Source organism: Salmo salar, chromosome 20, assembly GCF_965601325.2.
Source record: "Salmo salar chromosome 20, fSalSal1, whole genome shotgun sequence".
NCBI lineage: Eukaryota > Metazoa > Chordata > Actinopteri > Salmoniformes > Salmonidae > Salmo > Salmo salar.
Genome location: NC_138310.1, coordinates 50,270,921 through 50,291,466, shown reverse-complemented (window position 1 = coordinate 50,291,466; position 20,546 = coordinate 50,270,921). Strand labels below are relative to the sequence as shown.

Sequence of the window (20,546 nt, the reverse complement as noted above, 5' to 3'; positions counted from 1 at the left end):
TCGCTGGCAAAACAATGGATCACTGCTACTCCAACTTCCGCGATGCATACAAGGCCCTCCTTTCGGCAAATCTGACCACGACTCCATTTTACTTCTTCCTTCCAATAGGCAGAAACTCAAACAGGATGTACCCGTGACAAGGACTATTCAACGCTGTTCTGATCAATCGGAATCCATGCTTCAAGATTGTTTTGTTCACGCGGACTGGTACATGTTCTTGGTAGCCTCAGAGAGTAATATCGATTTATACGCTGATTCGGGGAGTGAGTTTATAAGGAAGTGCATAGGAGAAGTTGTACCCTATATGACTATTAAAACCTACCATAACCATAAACGGTGGATAGATGGTGGCATTCGCGCAAAACTGAAAGCCACATTTAACCATGGGAAAATGACTGGGAATATGGCCGAATACAAACAGTGTAGTTATTTCCTCCACAAGGTAATCAAACAAGCTAAATGTCAATATAGGGACAAAGTGGAGTCGCAATTCAACGGCTCAGACATGATACGTATGTGGCAGGGTCTACTGACTACAAAAAGAATACAAGCCACGTCACGAACACCGACATTTTGCTTCCAGACAAACTAAACACCTTCTTTGCCCACTTTTAGGATAATACAGTGCCACTGATGCAGCTCCCTACCAAGGACTGTGGGTTCTTCTGATCCGTGGCCGACGTGAGTAAGATATTTAAACGTGTTAACCCTCGCCAGGCTGCCGTCCCAGATGGCATCCCTAGCCGTGTCCTCAGAGCATGCGCAGACCAGCTGGCTGGTGTGTTTATGGACATATTCAATCTCTTCCTATCCTATTCTGCTGTCCCCACATGCTTCAAGATGGCCACGATTGTTCCTGTAACCAAGAAGGCAAATGTATAGAGGACACAAGGTGGGGTGCCTCGCAAGGATCCGCCAATGGCGAGTGGGAAATCTGCTCTTACAATCAATATTACTTGCCAACATACAATCGTTGGACAATAAATTAGGTGAGGTACGATCACAAATATCCTACCAACGGGACATCAAAAACTGTAATATCTTGTGTTTCACTGAATTGTGGCTGAATGTTGACATGGAAAACATTCGGCACCAGCTAGATAGAAAAGCACACTCCGGAAAGATGAGGGGGCGGTCTGTGTACATTTATAAACAACAGCTGGTGCACGAAATCTAAGGAAGTCTCTAGATTTTGCTCACCTGAAGTAGAGTATCTCATAATAAGATGTAGACCACACTATTTGCCAAGATAGTTTTCATCTATTATTTTTGTCGCTATTTATTTATCACCACAGATGAACGCTGGCACTAAGACCACACTGAGTCAGCTGTATAAGGAAATAAGCAAACAGGAAACCGCTCACCCAGAGGCGGCGCTCCTAGTGAAGAGGGCACGACAAAACCTATTCCCCCTCAGAAGACTGAAAATATTTGGTATGTGTCCTCAGATACTCAAAAGGTTCTACAGCTGCAACATCGAGAGCATCCTGACTGGCTGCATCACTGCCTAGTACGGCAACTGCTCATCCTCCGACCGCAAGGCACTACAGAGGGTAGTGCGTACGGCCCAGTACATCACCGGGGCTATGCTGCATGCCATCCAGGACCTCTACACCAGGCGGTGTCAGAGGAAGGCCCTAAAAACTGTCAAAGACCCCAGCCACCCCAGTCATAGACTGTTCTCTCTGCTACCGCATGGCAAGCGGTACCGAAGCGCCAAGTCTAGAGGAGCTAGCCAACATCACAGCTACAGTGCCTTGCGAAAGTATTCGGCCCCCTTGAACTTTTCGACCTTTTGCCACATTTCAGGCTTCAAACATAAAGATATAAAACTGTAATTTTTTGTGAAGAATCAACAACAAGTGGGACACAATCATGAAGTGGAACGAAATTTATTGGTTATTTCAAACTTTTTTAACAAATAAAAAACTGAAAGATTGGGCGTGCAAAATTATTCAGCCCCCTTAAGTTAATACTTTGTAGCGCCACCTTTTGCTGCGATTACAGCTGTAAGTCACTTGGGGTATGTCTCTATCAGTTTTGCACATCGAGAGACAGACATTTTTGCCCATTCCTCCTTGCAAAACAGCTCGAGCTCAGTGAGATTGGATGGAGAGTGTTTGTGAACAGCAGTTTTCAGTTCTTTCCACAGATTCTCGTCTGGACTTTGACTTGGCCATTCTAACACCTGGATATGTTTATTTGTGAACCATTCCATTGAAGATTTTGCTTTATGTTTTGGATCATTGTCTTGTTGGAAGACAAATCTCCGTCCCAGTCTCAGGTCTTTTGCAGACTCCATCAGGTTTTCTTCCAGAATGGTCCTGTATTTGGCTCCATCCATCTTCCCATCAATTTTAACCATCTTCCCTGCCCCTGCTGAAGAAAAGCAGGCCCAAACCATGATGCTGCCACCACCATGTTTGACAGTGGGGATGGTCGGTTCAGGGTGATGAGCTGTGTTGCTTTTACGCCAAACATAACGTTTTGCATTGTTGCCAAAAAGTTCGATTTTGGTTTCATCTGACCAGAGCACCTTCTTCCACATGTTTGGTGTGTCTCCCAGGTGGCTAGTGGCAAACTTTAACCTGTTAGGGCTAGGGGGCAGTATTGACACGGCTGGATAAAAAAACATACCCGATTTTATCTGGTTACCACTCCTACCCAGTAACTAGAATATGCATATACTTATTACATATGGATAGAAAACACCCTAAATGTTCTAAAACTGTTTGAATGGTGTCTGTGAGTATAACAGAACTCATTTGGCAGGCAAAACCCTGAGACATTTTCTGACAGGAAGTGGATACCTGATGTGTTGTATTACCTTTAAACCTATCCCATTGAAAAACACAGGGGCTGAGGAATATTTTGGCACTTCCTATTGCTTCCACTAGATGTCACCAGCCTTTACAAAGTGTTTTGAGTCTTCTGGAGGGAGATCTGACCGAACAAGAGCCATGGAACGATGATGGCCCATTAGACACCTGGCGCGCGAGTTCATGTTGGGTACCCTCGTTCCAATACGTTATAAAAGAGTATGCATTCGTCCACCTTGAATATTATTCATGTTCTGGTTAAAAAAGGCCCTAATGATTTATGCTATACAACGTTTGACATGTTTGAACGAACGTAAATATATTTTTTCCCCTCGTTCATGACGAGATGTCCGGCTGGCTTAGATCATGTGCTAACAAGACGGAGATTTTTGGACATAAATGAGCTTTTTTGAACAAAACTACATTCGTTATGGACCTGTGATACCTGGAAGTGACATCTGATGAAGAGAATCAAAGGTAATGGATTATTTACATAGTATTTTCGATTTTAGATCTCCCCAACATGACGTCTAGTCTGTATCGCAACGCGTATTTTTCTGGGCGCAGTGCTCAGATTATTGCAAAGTGTGATTTCCCAGTAAGGTTATTTTTAAATCTGGCAAGTTGATTGCGTTCAAGAGATGTAAATCTATAATTCTTTAAATGACAATATAATATTTTACCAATGTTTTCTAATTTTAATTATTTAATTTGTGGTGTTGACTTGACTGCCGGTTATTGGAGGGAAACGATTTCCTCAACATCAATGCCATAGTAAAACGCTGTTTTTGGATATAAATATGAACTTGATAGAACTAAAAATGCATGCATTGTCTAACATAATGTCCTAGGAGTGTCATCTGATGGAGATTGTAAAAGGTTAGTGCATCATTTTAGCTGGTTTTATGGTTTTGGTGACCCTGTCTTTGAATTGACAAAACATTACACACAACTCTTGTAAATGTACTGTCCTAACATACTCTAAATTTATGCTTTCGCCGTAAAACCTTTTTGAAATCGTAAAACGTGGTTAGATTAAGGAGATGTTTATCTTTCAAAGGGTGTAAGATAGTTGTATGTTTGAAAAATTTGAATTTTGACATTTATTTGGATTCAAATTTGCCGCTCTTGAAATGCACCTGCTGTTGATGGAGTGCACCACGGGTGGGACGCTAGCGTCCCACCTAGCCCATAGAGGTTAAACAACACTTTTTATGGATATCTTTAAGAAATGGCTTTCTTGCCACTCTTCCATAAAGGCCAGATTTGTGCAGTATACGACTGATTGTTGTCCTATGGACAGAGTCTCCCACCTCAGCTGTAGATCTCTGCAGTTCATCCAGAGTGATCATGGGCCTCTTGGCTGCATCTCTGATCAGTCTTCTCCTTGTATGAGCTGAAAGTTTAGAGGGACGGCCGGGTCTTCGTAGATTTGCAGAGGTCTGATACTCCTTCCATTTCAATATTATCGCTTGCACAGTGCTGCTTGGGAAATCTTTTTGTATCCAAATCCTGCTTTAAACTTCTCCACAACAGTATCTCGGACCTGCCTGGTGTGTTCCTTGTTCTTCATGACGCTCTCTGCGCTTTAAACGGACCTCTGAGACTATCACAGAGCAGGTGCATTTATACGGAGACTCGATTACACACAGGTGGATTCTATTTATCATCATTAGTCATTTAGGTCAACATTGGATCATTCAGAGATCCTCACTGAACTTCTGGAGAGAGTTTGCTGCACTGAAAGTAAAGGGGCTGAATAATTTTGCACTGACAATTTTTCAGTTTTTTATTTGTTAAAAAAGTTTGAAATATCCAATAAATTTCGTTCCACTTCATAATTGTGTCCCACTTGTTGTTGATTCTTCACAAAAAATTACAGTTTTATATCTTTATGTTTGAAGCCTGAAATGTGGCAAAAGGTCGAAAAGTTCAAGGGGGCCGAATACTTTCGCAAGGCACTGTAACACAACTACTTCAACCTGAAGCTGGAAAGACTGCAAACTAGCTGCACTCCATTTAGTTAGAACTTTTTTCAATGTACTTTTCTTTGTATATATCCATGAAAATGATGCCAGCTGATTCATGATTTCGACTGGCTGAGAAACGCTGCCTGCTTCTCTGTCTTGTCCCAACTTCCGACATGTTCATTACTATTGGACAGTAGGGATCGAATTTGAATATTGAAACAATGTTGCAAATGTTGGAGAGACAGATAGCAAGGTTTATACAAATCTCCGCTGTTGAAAACTAAATGTTAGTCTTAAAGAAATGTGAGATAAGGTCTAGATGCTTTTTATAGTGGAGATCAAGTTTATAAATTGCCTGGCTGGGCTGATGAGATAGTAAATTGCGCAGTCAGATGGAACAGAGTAAATAGGCATTTTAACGTCATAGATTTAGCCGGTGGTAACTTGTGGAATAGACAGCGCCTGGAATGCAGTTTTAACCAATCAGCATTCAGGATTAGAGCCACCCATTGTATAATATGTCATAAAAACTGACATAACTTGTTATAACCTGTCATAATATGGTCATAACACTGTCATGATCAATATATTTACACCTGTTGTGACATATATTGTGTTATTTTATGGCTGGTTATGACACCTACATAAGTGTCATAAATCCTGATGTATTCAAATTAGCTCTATCCCTACCAAGAAGTTTCATTTCGATTGAAAGTTTTTTTTAAATCCTTTGTTGTTGTAATGAATTCTTTACAGTCATGATTTTTTTTTCATTAAATTTAAAAAACCCAAAAAATCAACTACACTTCATGACACTGTCATGAAGCATTATTTCCATCCTCTGTCACTTTAGTTGGACTAAGAAAATACACTTTATGACACTGTCAAGAAGCATTATCGCCATCATAATCATATAAGCCATATAGGCCTATCACGTACATGCCTTTATATCAGTCATCAGTCAAAAAGGGGGTGTCTTGTCCTGCTCCTGAAATCTGCTCCTGCATTCATCCCAGTCATCAGCAACAGAGCATTGGGGTAGGTGCATGTCTGACATCAATGTGTGCGCAATTACAATGATACTTTAATATGGTCAATCATTTTTTTTTGGTGTAATGAAATGTTTTTCCTTGTGTGGTAGGTTTTGTGGGTTTTGACACTCATGTAGGTGTCATAACCATCCATAAAATAATGAAATATATGTCATGACAGTGTTATGACCATATTATAATAGGTTATGACAAGTTATGTCAGCTGGGTGTCAAGTAAAGTATTACATTCACATTAAACCTAATCTCATTCCCAGACACTTCCGCCTAAATACACGGTAAGTCTGTTGGCCCAATCATCCAACCTGGCCTTCATTAGTTAGGGTTAGGTATAAAATCTAATTTTAAGATGATACATTTTGGAAATGGGGCAGGGTTTAGCAATAATTATGACTTTTGACTGTGTTAAGTAGTGACAATTACAAATACTTTACTCAGTAAGGTCATTCCCGCTAAGGCCAACATTGAATGGTTGATATCCCAGGCTTTTACTGTATGTGCTGTGTGTGCAATAGCCTGGGGACGATTTTACACTTACCTTGATGAAAGTCTCAAACCTAAAGAAATTGAAAGTGGCTTTCTTCTGGTTCCTCAGTAAACACACACACACACACAACAAAAACTAGCCCAGTCAGGTCTTTGACACATTCACCCACTCCCCCGGTAAAAGATCAGCCACAAAATGTTGGCACCAGTCTAACAGGTTGTAATCAAGCCCTGGTCTCCATGGGAACAAAAGAGGAATACCTGGTGCGGTAGTCTCAGGTTGGACTACTCCAAATGATCTTGCTTCTGACACAGACACACATACAAATGCAAGCTTTGCAGGTCCATCAACCCATTTAAATACCTCTCACATTAATAACACATCCATAAAGACTATATCACATGACACTGTACTTAATTTAAAGTCAGACACTTTTGGCCATTCATAACACATAAAGGCTTAATGATGTAAACACAAATGTAGTAACACTTAGGGAATTGTCACTAACAGCTAAAACAAATAAACATTAAAGACATGTTTAAACCATACATTTCCTTTGATTTGTCATTTTTTTAACAATACCAATACAATAAGTTTCCAAAAGGCCAGCAGTGCAATTACATTGAATATTACACAGGGCTGTGAATTGGGCAGCTTGTCTCTGAGTTAGCAGACAAATGGTTCTTGCCTCTCTTCCTGCTGGAGGTACTGCATATTGGTTCCAACCTTAAAGTAACAACAACGAAAATGTGCATGTCTGCTACACCGTCTGGATGAGGGCATTTATGTGCTGCGCCAGAAATTCCAAATGGGAAGATGGGAAACTCCATTAATTTCGTATTATTATATTCCTCTTTCATTCACAAATCTCAAGACGAGACTATGAGACATGGCTATATTTAGCTGAGCTTGCTAGCTAGCTACATTTCGGCTAGCTAGCAATTGCTGTGAAGTCACCTAAATTATTTCAAATAATGATTGCGGTAGATACAGTATGTAATTTAACTCATCACTTAGCTTAACTTACTTGTTTCGTTGTCCGGCGGCAGCACACATTGGGAATTTGATTTTGAGAGACTAGTCAAGGACCGTATCACCTCCACCTTACCTGACACCCTAGACCCACTCCAATTTGCTTACCGCCCCAATAGGTACACAGACGACGCAATCGCAATCACACTGCACACTGCCATAACCCATCTGGGCAAGAGGAAAACCTATGTAAGAATGCTGTTCATCAACTACAGCTCAGCATTTAACACCATAGTACCCTCCACACTCGTCATTAAGCTCGAGACCCTGGGTCTCGACCCTGCCCTGTGCAACTGGGTCCTGGACTTCCTGACGGGCCGCCCCCAGGTGGTGAGGGTAGGTAACAATATCTCCACACCGCTGATCCTCAACACTGGGGCCCCACAAAGGTGCGTTCTCAGCCCTCTCCTGTACTCCCTGTTCACGCACGACTGGGTGGTCATGCACACCTCCATCTCAATCATCAAGTTTGCAGACGACACTACAGTGGTAGGCTTGATTACCAACAATGACGAGGTGAGGGCCCTCGGAGTGTGGTGTCAGGAAAATAACCTCACTCTCAATGTCAACAAAACAAAGGAGATAATCGTGGACTTCAGGAAACATCAGAGGGAGCAGCCCCCTATCTACATTGATGGGACAGTAGTGGAGAGGGTGGAGAGTTTTAAGTTCCTCGGCGTACACATCACGGACAAACTGAAATGGTCCACCCACACAGACAGCGTGGTGAAGAAGGCACAGCAGCGCCTCTTCAACCTCAGGAGGCTGAAGAAATTCGGCTTGTCACCAAAAACACTCACAAACCTTTACAGATGCACAATCGAGACCATCCTGTCGGGCTGTATCACCTAATTACGGCAACTGCTCCGCCCATAACCGTATGGCTCTCCAGAGGGTAGTGAGGTCTGCACAACGCATCACTGGGGGCAAACTACCTGCCCTCCAGGACACCTACACCACCCGATGTCACAGGAAGGCCAAAAAGTTGCTTTGTTTCATGACAAGGTGTAGTACTGAAACTATCGAGGTTACCTTGCCAGCTACACATTCAAAGTCAACAACGCAGCCACTGCTAGCTAGCCTACTCCACCAGCCAGCAGTACTGTATCATTTTTCGTCATTTTTAGTCAATAAGATTTTTGCAACGTAAGCTTAACTTTCTGAACATTCGAGACGTGTAGTCCACTTGTCATTCCAATCTCCTTTGCATTAGCGTAGCCTCTTCTGTAGCTTGTCTACTATGTGTCTGTCTATCCCTGTTCTCTCCCCTCTGCACAGGCCACACAAACGCTCCACACCGCGTGGCCGCTGCCACTCTAACCTGGTGGTCCCAGCGCGCACGACCCACGTGGAGTTCCAGGTCTCCGGCAGCCTCTGGAACTGCCGGTCTGCGGCCAACAAGGCTGATTCATCTCAGCCTATGCTACCCTCCAGTCCCTAGACTTCCTGGCGCTGACGGAAACATGGATTACCACAGATAACACTGCTACTCCTACTGCTCTCTCCTCGTCTGCCTACGTGTTCTCGCATACCCCTAGAGCATCGAGCCAGCGGGGTGGTGGCACTGGAATCCTCATCTCTCCCAAGTGGACATTCTCTCTTTCTCCCCTGACCCATCTGTCTATCTCCTCATTTGAATTCCATGCTGTCACAGTTACCAGCCCTTTCAAGCTTAACATCCTTATCATTTATCGTCCTCCAGGTTCCCTTGGAGAGTTCATCAATGAGCTTGACGCCTTGATAAGTTCCTTTCCTGAGGATGGCTCACCTCTCACAGTTCTGGGTGACTTTAACCTCCCCTCGTCTACCTTTGACTCATTCCTCTCTGCCTCCTTCTTTCCACTCCTCTCCTCTTTTGACCTTACCCTCTCACCTTCCCCCCCTACTCACAAGGCAGGCAATACGCTTGACCTCATCTTTACTAGATGCTGTTCTTCCACTAATCTCATTGCAACTCCCCTCCAAGTCTCCGACCACTACCTTGTATCCTTTTCCCTCTCGCTCTCATCCAACACTTCTCACTCTGCCCCTACTCGGATGGTATTGCGCCGTCCCAACCTTCGCTCTCTCTCTCCCGCTACTCTCTCCTCTTCCATCCTATCATCTCTTCCCTCTGCTCAAACCTTCTCCAACCTATCTCCTGATTCTGCCTCCTCAACCCTCCTCTCCTCCCTCTCTGCATCCTTTGATTTCCTCTGTCCCCTATCCTCCAGGCCGGCTCGGTCCTCCCCTCCTGCTCCGTGGCTCGACGACTCACTGCGAGCTCACAGAACAGGGCTCCGGGCAGCCGAGCGGAAATGGAGGAAAACTCGCCTCCCTGCGGACCTGGCATCCTTTCACTCCCTCCTCTCTAAATTTTCCTCTTCTGTCCCTGCTGCTAAAGCCACTTTCTACCACTCTAAACTCCAAGCATCTGCCTCTAACCCTAGGAAGCTCTTTGCTACCTTCTCCTCCCTCCTGAATCCTCCTCCCCCTCCCCCCCCCCCCCTCCTCCCTCTCTGCGGATGACTTCGTCAACCATTTTGAAAAGAAGGTTGACGACATCCGATCCTCGTTTGCTAAGTCAAACGACACCGCTGGTCCTGCTCACACTGCCCTACCCTGTGCTTTGACCTCTTTCTCCCCTCTCTCTCCAGATGAAATCTCGCGTCTTGTGACGGCCGGCCGCCCAACAACCTGCCCACTTGACCCTATCCCCTCCTCTCTTCTCCAGACCATTTCCGGAGACCTTCTCCCCTACCTCACCTCGCTCATCAACTCATCCTTGACCGCTGGCTACGTCCCTTCCGTCTTCAAGAGAGCGAGAGTTGCACCCCTTCTGAAAAACCTACACTCGATCCCTCCGATGTCAACAACTACAGACCAGTATCCCTTCTTTCCTTTCTCTCCAAAACTCTTGAACGTGCCGTCCTTGGCCAGCTCTCTTGCTATCTCTCTCAGAATGACCTTCTTGATCCTAATCAGTCAGGTTTCAAGACTGGGCATTCAACTGAGACTGCTCTTTTCTGTGTCACGGAGGCTCTCCGCACTGCTAAAGCTAACTCTCTCTCCTCTGCTCTCATCCTTCTAGACCTATCTGCTGCCTTTGATACTGTGAACCATCAGATCCTCCTCTCCACCCTCTCCGAGCTGGGCATCTCCGGCGCGGCCCACGCTTGGGTTGCGTCCTCCCTGACAGGTCGCTCCGACCAGGTGGCGTGGCGAGAATCTGTCTCCGCACCACGTGCTCTCACCACTGGTGTCCCCCAGGGCTCTGTTCTAGGCCCTCTCCTACTCTCGCTATACACCAAGTCACTTGGCTCTGTCATATCCTCACATGGTCTCTCATATCATTGCTATACAGATGACACACAATTAATCTTCTCCTTTCCCCCTTCTGACAACCAGGTGGCGAATCGCATCTCTGCATGTCTGGCAGACATATCAGTGTGGATGACGGATCACCACCTCAAGCTGAACCTCGGCAAGACGGAGCTGCTCTTCCTCCCGGGGAAGGACTGCCCGTTCCATGATCTCGCCATCACGGTTGACAACTCCCTTGTGTCCTCCTCCCAGAGTGCTAAGAGCCTCGGCGTGACCCTGGACAACACCCTGTCGTTCTCCACTAACATCAAGTCGGTGACCCGATCCTGTAGGTTCATGCTCTACAACATTCGTAGAGTACGACCCTGCCTCACACAGGAAGCGGCGCAGGTCCTAATCCAGGCACTTGTCATCTCCCGTCTGGATTACTGCAACTCGTTGTTGGCTGGGCTCCCTGCCTGTGCCATTAAACCCCTACAACTCATCCAGAACGCCGCAGCCCGTCTGGTGTTCAACCTTCCCAAGTTCTCTCACGTCACCCCGCTCCTCCGCTCTCTCCACTGGCTTCCAGTCGAAGCTCGCATCCGCTACAAGACCATGTTGCTTGCCTACGGAGCTGTGAGGGGAACGGCACCTCCGTACCTTCAGGCTCTGATCAGGCCCTACACCCAAACAAGGGCACTGCGTTCATCCACCTCTGGCCTGCTCGCCTCCCTACCTCTGAGGAAGCACAGTTCCCGCTCAGCCCAGTCAAAACTGTTCGCTGCTCTGGCACCCCAATGGTGGAACAAGCTCCCTCACGACGCCAGGACAGCGGAGTCAATCACCACCTTCCGGAGTCACCTGAAACCCCACCTCTTTAAGGAATACCTGGGATAGGATAAAGTAATCCTTCTAACCCCCCCTTAAAGATTTAGATGCACTATTGTAAAGTGGTTGTTTCACTGGATATTATAAGGTGAATGCACCAATTTGTAAGTCGCTCTGGATAAGAGCGTCTGCTAAATGACTTAAATGTAAATGTAAATGTAAGATCATCAAGGACAACAACCACCCGAGCCACTGCCTGTTCACCCCGCTATCATCCAGAAGGCAAGGTCAGTACAGGTGCATCAAAGCGGGGACCGAGAGACTGAAGAACAGCTTCTATCTCAAGGCCATCAGACTGTTAAATAGCCAACACTAACATTGAGTGGCTGCTGCCAACATACTGACTCTACTCTAGACACTTTAATAATGGAAAGATCGATGTAATAAATGTATCACTAGCCACTTTAAACAATGCCACTTTACATAATGTTTACATACCCTACATTACTCATCTCATATGTATATACTGTACTCTATACCATCTACTGCATCTTGCCATCTTGGTGTAATAAATGTATCACTAGCCACTTTAAACAATGCCCACTTTATATAATGTTTACATACCCAACATTAATCATCTCATATGTATATACTGTACTCTATACCATCTACTGCATCTTGCCTATGCCGTTTGGCCATCACTCATTCATATATTTTTATGTACATATTCTTATTCATTCCTTTACACTTGTGTGTGTAATGTAGTTGTTGTGAAATTCTTAGGTTAGATTACTTGTTAGATATTACTGCATGGTCGGAACTAGAAGCACAAGCATTTCGCTACACTCGCATTAACATCTGCTAACCATGTGTATGTGACAAATACAATTTTATTTTACTTGATTGGTGAACGTCTTGTCACAACAGTAAAAAAGGACTTCCGTGTCACAGAATTGGGACATTTACAAACTAAAAGTCCCCTACATAATAGTAGAAAAGTGTCAATAACAATTAACAAAAAACAATTGTCTAAACATTAATAATGATTCAAATTTGTTCATATTTAACTGAGATTTGCATTCAATTTAGGTTTTAAAACATATTCCAAGGTCAAATAAATGCCCCAATGCGAATCACTCTATATGGAATACAGATTGGCATAGAGCAAGAACTATTCTGGGTACCTCAGTAAAAGCATTCACCTCAGTCACCGGCTTCATCAATGACGACGTTGCCCCCACAGTGATCGTACGTACGTTTCCCAACCGGGAGCCCAGTGATTCAAGCCTACCAGACAGGCTAAATGCCTTTTATGCTCACTTCGAGGCAAGCAACACTGAAGCATATGAGAGCACCAGCTGTTCTGGAAGACTGTGTGATCACGCTCTCCGTAGCCGATGTTTAAACAAGTCACATTTATTTGCCAGACGGATTACCAGGATGTGTACTCAGAGCATGTATGGACCGACTGGCGTCTTCACTGACATTTTCAACCTCTCCCCGACCAAGTCTGTAATACCTACATGTTTCAAGCAGACCACCACACCATAGAATGCGAAGGTAACCTGCCTAAACGACTACTGCCGTCTAGCACTCAGGTCTGTAGTCATAAAGTGCTTTGAAAGGCTAGTCATGGCTCACATCAACACCATCATCCCGGAAACCCAAGACCCACTCCAATTCGCATACAGATCCACTGATGAAAAAATCTCAATTACACTCCACAAGACAAAAGGATCTGATCGTGGTCTACAGGAAAAGGAGGGCCGAACACACCACAAATCACATCGATGGGGCTGTAGTGGAGCGGGTAAAGAGCTTCAAGTTCCTTGGTGTCCACATAACCAACAAACTATCATGGTCCAAACACACCAAGACCGTTGTGAAGAGGGCACGGCAACACCTTTTCCCCCTCAGGAGACTGAAAAGATTTGGCAAGTCATAGACTCTTCAGGAGCCACCCAAGTCATAGACTGTTCTCTCTGCTACCGCATGGCAAGCGATACCGGAGCGCCTAGTCTAGGTCCAAAAGGCTCCATAACAGCTTCTACTCCCAACCAATAAGACTGCTGAACAATTAATTAAATGGCTACCCGAACTATTTGCATTGACCCTATTTGCAAAACAAAACAAACTTTTCCCCATTAATTGATTCTATTGTGATTCATTACATTGTTTGGTAGAAATATCTCTTACCTACTAGAAAAACATCACACTTGCTATTGAATATTAATGTTTTGCTACTTCCACCCCCAAATACATTTAGAATGAGTGACCTATTCACTTATAATATCCACATGAATTTGTGGTTCTCCCTACTGTATTTTGAGGGATTGTTTACCACGAGTCAAATGGTAGGTGGTAGTACACTATAACTGTAAAGTATCTGGCTTAGTAGTCCGTTGTGAAATAATTATGCAAGTTCTCAAGGACTTCTTCCCCATAATGACAGTCTGCATTGCTGTGAAGCCTGGGAGTGCCGTTTGAGCAGGGAACAGATTCTTCACACGTTCCAAGTCCCTGGCACATGTTCTGTTGAGGGAGCTCGGACAAGATGGAGGGAGGGAGGGAAGGGGAAGAAGTGGGGTGGTGAGGACGCCGGATGCCTACAAATGCCTTTCCACGGAGTGGCGGATGGGTTCCGGAGTTCCGTCGGCTTGCGGCAAGGAGATATCAAAGGACCGGAATGGATCTGAATGCTAATGCCTCAATCTGTCAGTCACTGGACCAATCTGCTGCTACCACCACCACTAGCGTCCACACTTCCCGCCTCCCCCTCTATCACCACTGTCCGTCTATTCCTCTGTCTCTCTCTCTGGCCTGACAGGTAAGTCTTCAGACGACTGTGGGGCGAGGCGGTAACATTTTTAAATCCGTCAATCACGTGAAGGTAGAGGAGACAAAAGAATGTGGGCTCACGCCAGCCTTACAAATTGCCTCATTACAATAGGAATTATTCATATCTATATGTGTCCAGAAACCTGCATTGAGAAATTGTGAAGGCAGGTAAGATATGCCTTTCACTGTTTGACAGTCAGCCTGAAAACTGCCTGCAAACCACTTCTATTGGGGTACTTGAGAAATGATCTCTATCCCCCTGAAGGGAACATTAAAGAGGTAGCTATTCCTCTTATTGTTATGGCACACAGCATATCCCACTGCAAGGCATGTCTGTTAAGCCTACTGATACTTAGCAAATGAGAGATATGTCAGGCAATGACAGTAATTTTCAGCACTACAAGTGTCCACCCATGCCCTGCAATCCAGACCTACAGCCTTGTGTCTTTGTGTCTGTGTGTGGAGAGAGATGGGGCTACAGGGTTAGTATTAATGTGTATGTGCGTGTGTGTATGTGTGTGTGTGTGTGTGTGTGTGTGTGTGTGTAGTGGGGTGTGCAGGTTGGAGGCAGAACAACTATATTCATTTCAGTAGATGACTGCTCCTCAGTACAGTGTGTGTATGTGTCTGAATGATAAGGTAGAGGTGTGTATGTGCTGGGAGTGCAGTGGGATGTTGGGCTGCCTTGTCCGCAGGGTGAAATGGACCCAGCAATCCACGTCCGAGTGTTCACCGCCGCAACGCTAAAAATAGCATCTCAGCGTGCGTAGACAGGTGGAGCAAATCTTCCACTCCACACTGCTGTCAACACTAAATTAGACTGAGACAGAGGGAGGGAGGGAAAGAGCCTCCACCTGCTAGAAGATGAAAACAATAAACCTGAACTTGTGGAAGTTTCACAGAGAATATACAGTATTAAGGGTACATTTTGAAAAATTTTATTAGCATTCTTCTTTTATTGACAATTGAGTGTTATTATTTTCATCATGACCCCAAGCTAATTGTTTAGCATATGTTTAATGAAGGAATTCTTCATAACATCCAATAAATGACAATAACAATGAATAAATGCGCAAAACATTGTTATTGATGCATGGCTGCAAGGTGTAGCACGTATGTAGTTGTTTGGACGTCAAAGGAATTGTAGTCATTCGGTCATCATATCCTGTTGTGTCACCACATCATTTAATAATGTTGTTTATTAAAGCTGAAATGAAAGCCCATTCTTGCCAAATTTAAGGCTGTTCTTCCCCTCTTACAACACAGTTACTCATGATTTGTTGTGTTAGCAAATCACACTGTATTGCATAATATTGGGTAAATTAGTCTCTACAGGCTAGCTCTAATTGGGCGCAATTTGCTTGAAACAACTGTGATATGGATTGATATAAAAACACCCCACTACTTCCCTTCATGACCAAACTACAAGCCTTGCCAACTATTGTGGTTACCTTTAGTTATTAGAGAATTGGGTTGAATATAAAGTGAGGTTTGGAACTCTGTTTCGGTGGGTACGATCTTGGTGTCTGCTGCTTTGGAGAGAACCTATTTTCTGGCTTGTTCTACTTGTGAAGATTTGAGTCCCCCTCCGGTCGCAGAGGCCATAAAACCATAATGAGATTAGGCCCGGATGAAAAGTGAGCCACTGCATCGGCCACCATGGAGCCAGGCTGGAATTAAATTTTAAAAGTGTGGTACACCTGGGCATCCAAGCTCATATATTTTCTCTCTCCTCGCCATGACACCCCCGTTTCCTCAAGTTTCCCAGGCAATCGGAGAACGCCTGGAGACCCTATGGAGCCATCTGTCCGGGGACGAGCTGCGGCAGGAGAAATATAGAGACATCTCTTCTGCAGCTTACAGATGAATAACACAGGAGGAGGAGGAGAAGAGGGAGGATGTGATGTTACCATGGACGGTAGATTATCATCACCAGCGGGGTGTTGCCATGTGTTATTCTCTAGTCATTCACGGTTCAGAGAGTTTCGGCTCAGCAGCCAAATTTCCTCATCTTCAGCCTGTCCAGTGTGTGACTTGGTTTATAATTTTGTTTCTCACTTCACCTGAGAGCTAATTGGCTAATGGAATAGAGACATCTGCTCCACTGAGACAATGGGAGATTCACAGGCAGCGTTGGACTACCCGTTGGACAGTTTCCTCAGAAGAAGAATGTCAGAGCGTCGACTTGGCAGTGCCCTAAAGGAAAAACCATAATGGAGGATTTACCTGTGGCGCTAAGGTAGTGATAGGAGCCCTCTCTTTATTCAGTGTGTTGCTGGTTAGCTCACGTTTCCTGAGAAGGATGTGCAATAAATCAAACCTCAGAACACATCTTTCCTGGGACAGCTGCAGGTGCTCCAAACTGCACCTGTGCCATCTCTCCAAGGAGCTACCCATCCCCAGTCTGCAGGTCTGATTTGGCTGATTCATCCCATGCTTGTCAAAGAGAGGAGAGTGGACAAAATGGCTACAGATTACAGAAGGCAAGAGAGGTAGGGTGTGTGGAAAAACAGAGATAGAGGGGGTGGGTAGAGAAAGATAGAGAGATACACCTCATACTGCTGAACCTGAATGATATGATTGCAGATACGCTGTTGCCGACAACAAAAATGTTGACTTTGCAAAACATGGTTCTATTTTTTTTCCCCACACGTATGAATGACTCCAGCTGAATTTTAATCGATTGCTCTGGGAAGCCAAATGGGAATCCCAGCAACAGCTTTCCCTTTGCACATTACCCTTTTCCATATTCCCCATTGTGGAGGAAGATGGTAATACGCTAGCCTGGTGCCCTTTCGATCTGTGCATCCTGCAAGGCACTAACCTTCCCCTTATAGCCATTATTTATAGCTGTTGCCCTGTTTCCAATGAAAGTCTCTGTATCATATGTGCCTTCAGGGCAACTGCTCTGACATTACAACAAATTGGGCTGGTATGAGGCAGAAACTTGTTTGTTTTGGAATGATGAAGCACCACTACTTAGTGGATAACTCTGCATTGTAATTACTCAATGTCAACCACTGCAGTGATGTGCAATCAAACTCCTGGAGGACTTGGGCTATTTGCCTTAGTATTTTAAGATTAATTCAGGAGATTATTTGCAATGGAGAATGATCCAATATTGCTGTACTGGTGTTAAATTGCCACGGTGTGAAAGGTCATTTTAAAGGTTGACCTGCTATGTTGATTGAATGTAATCCGAAGAACTTTCATTAATTTACTGCCCAGTCTGGATATTTACCCGTGTCTTTCATGGACATGAGAAGAGAGAGAAAGCTATTAAAAAGGGACATAACCAAATCAACCTTCCTTACCAAGGCAATGCAAATGACAAAGTGTCTGTGTCAGCCCATCACTGCAAATGAAGTGTGCAGTGCAATCTCTCATAGCATCTGTTTTGATATCAAGGCAGACACAGACTGCATGGCACGCATGCTTCTTCAATCAGGCTAACTGCAACAATAAAAATACACTGTCAGTTACACCATCTTTGTAAAGCTAATACACTATAATCAGTTCAGTTCACATGCCTGTCCATGCAGTTCTCCTTGGGTCTAATTTTCCAGTCTCTCCTGCCCCGGTGGACTTGACTGAAGTGCTGATTGAATTCAAGGCAGCACTGTAAGTCAAAAACTCTGTGATGGTCTCCAAGAAAACGAATGGACCTTGGCCTGAAATAGGAGCATTTAATTGTGAATTCGTCTGTCACCATTCAAATCAGGGAGTCCATTTTGTCTTGTTCATAGGATTTGCAGGCATCTCGTCAAAAAAAATGCAGCAGTGGGACCTGTGGTGCGTATATCAGAGTAACGGCAGGGCATCCAATTATTCTCCCTGATGAGTTTCCATGCCAGGGGAATTAATCTCAGAGGCTAGCTCATAAAGAGATGAGGAGAATGACACTACCAGGCACACAACTCTCTCTGGGGTTAAAATAAGTGAGGAGAGAATCAATGAAACAGTGCTTTGTGTGGTCTGTATGTGCTTTGTGTGTACTCTATGTGCATGTCTTCACCCATTGGAATTTAGTCTTTCAATGTCAATGACTTCAATGCTCAAATGAATGGCAATTCTTCTTATACGCGGTAATCACATGAACTCACAGCACAGTACTCAAGGTTTTTATGGAGAATGGGAAAGGAATGTCCCATTTATCACCACCTTGAGTGAAATAAAATCATATACTGCTGCATTTTAGAGTTAGCTCTGTGAAAAGAACATGACTTTTGGGGAGGGTTGAGAGAGCAAAGAGAAACACATGCCCTTAGGGAAATGATACTGCTACATGCCCCACTCATGGAGCACTCAAGTGTGAAACGATCATCCGAAAGGTCAAGGATTAACAGTCCTGGAGAGTTCCCATTGCCTGTGTTTTGAGAGGATTGTCACGGTATGTGCTCCCACCAGGTAACTTGGACCAACCATAGTCTGGCTGCACAGTGCAGCTCAACCCCACTATGGTGATGTGATTCACTGGGTCAGAACTGTTGCTTATTTGGCCATGTTGTGCCTTGAGAAGATTGGATTGGAGTGACTCAGTCCCCTCTGATGACAGATTGTTCATTGTCTACTTACGGAGGGCTTGACCCTCATTCGCATGATGTAACACATTAGCCTTGCATCGACACTGACGCTTCAGCAACTAGACAGCATGGAGGTCACCCCATGGCGAGGAGATAAAGGAAGCAGAACCAAACGTGGACAGTAGTGGAGCCTCCTATTCATCCAGGGAACTTACCTTGACAAGCCCCCATAGCCGCAAAGTGCCATCATGGAGCATCACTGATGAATGGATGGGTGTCGTAGCATCCTATTCCAAAGATCTGTCTGAATAAAGGGCGTTCTGCAGCTTTAAGGAGTAATGATGCATGCATTAGCAAATGGCTGGACTTGTGTAATTAAAGTTTGGAAAACACACTTGCTCACACCCCCTTGCTGATTAATTATGGTCTAATTTATGCTTGTTTTCCTCCCTTGAATGTCATAGCTCCCCGTTCTTCTAATGGATCCTCCTGCCACTCCTCAAATGCAGCCAATTCCTTACCTGCCTGATGTGACTCTTCTCCTCAATGAGAACCCCTGTTAGGTTCTGAAGCAATGGGCATCTCCTTGCCTGGGGCTAACTGTACCCCCTGCATACTTTTGTTCCCGTTCTCTACTTGAGAGGAACAAGTTAAATTGTTAACTTTTCTTTTCATCAAGCCATTTGATTTCGTGTCAGGTTTCTCGTTGTATTCATTTTTCTACAACAGGCTGATCTCAGTTGAATACTGAACTTATGGGAATTGACATTTTCTACTTTTGAAAACGTTGCGGATTAAATCAGTAATGCTGAATTATAGCAACGTGATTGGCTGTGACACAACTTGGGCCAGAGGGAAAGTGAGAGAGACAGACACTACATTTGAACTGAAGATAAAGTATAAGGGAAAGTGTAGTGGATCAAATAATACAGCCTGGACTAGACGTAGCACAGTAAACATAAATCCGAGACACTGAAATGAGTATAATATGTTTGGTACGGTTACATAAGACAGAAGGTTACTTAAGGCAAAAATAAAAGGAGGGTGGTTGGTCAGGGTGGATGAGTAGGCGTATAACGCAAATGTCTAAAACCCCAAAGGTTGTGTGTTCGAACCTCATCGTGGACAACTACTTGGCATGTTAGCTAACCCTTCCAATAACCTTAACTCCTAATCCTAACCTTAGCTAACGTTAGCCACAAAAAAATTGGAGTTCATAACATATCATACAAAACGGATGACGGACATCCACAAATTAATACATACCATGCAAAACATAACATATCCTACTAAATGGAGTGTTTAGGATTTAAGTACAGAATAATATGAAATGCTCTGAGGCGACGCTGAAAAATAAAGAAACAATTTCTCAGGTTGCCTGGCACACAGCACTATTTCCTCAAGTTAAACTAGACTCTGAGTAAGTCTGTGTCCAATTATGTGTCATTTACTTAGGGCTGATTGTTACACTATCTGGTTCCTCATAAGGTCCAGTTCCCAATCTTTAATGATGCTCTCCAAAACATCTCTGTTACACTAAATCCAATTAACTGACCAGTTATTTTAGATTGATTCAACACAAAATGTCTCTTTATCTGCAAGTTTTTAGTCTTAACTTTGAAGTATAACAGGTGCTCGCCAATTAAAGTGGTTGGCATTGTCTCTGCGAATACGAGCTTGGGCTGCCACGCACCTTGTGGAGCAAACATGTCGGT

At 44.3% G+C, this 20,546-nt stretch overlaps 1 protein-coding gene across 1 annotated transcript in view; it reads right to left on the bottom strand.

The window, feature by feature from the left end:
• Positions 1-19,078, bottom strand: part of LOC145862372 (uncharacterized) — an 88,828-nt gene extending 69,750 nt beyond the window's left edge. Inside the window, exon 1 of the mRNA XM_082966094.1 lies at positions 19,047-19,078. Within this exon, the coding sequence (XP_082822220.1) occupies positions 19,047-19,078 (32 nt within the window). The remainder of the gene's footprint in view (positions 1-19,046) is intronic.
• Positions 19,079-20,546: the final 1,468 nt, after the last annotated feature.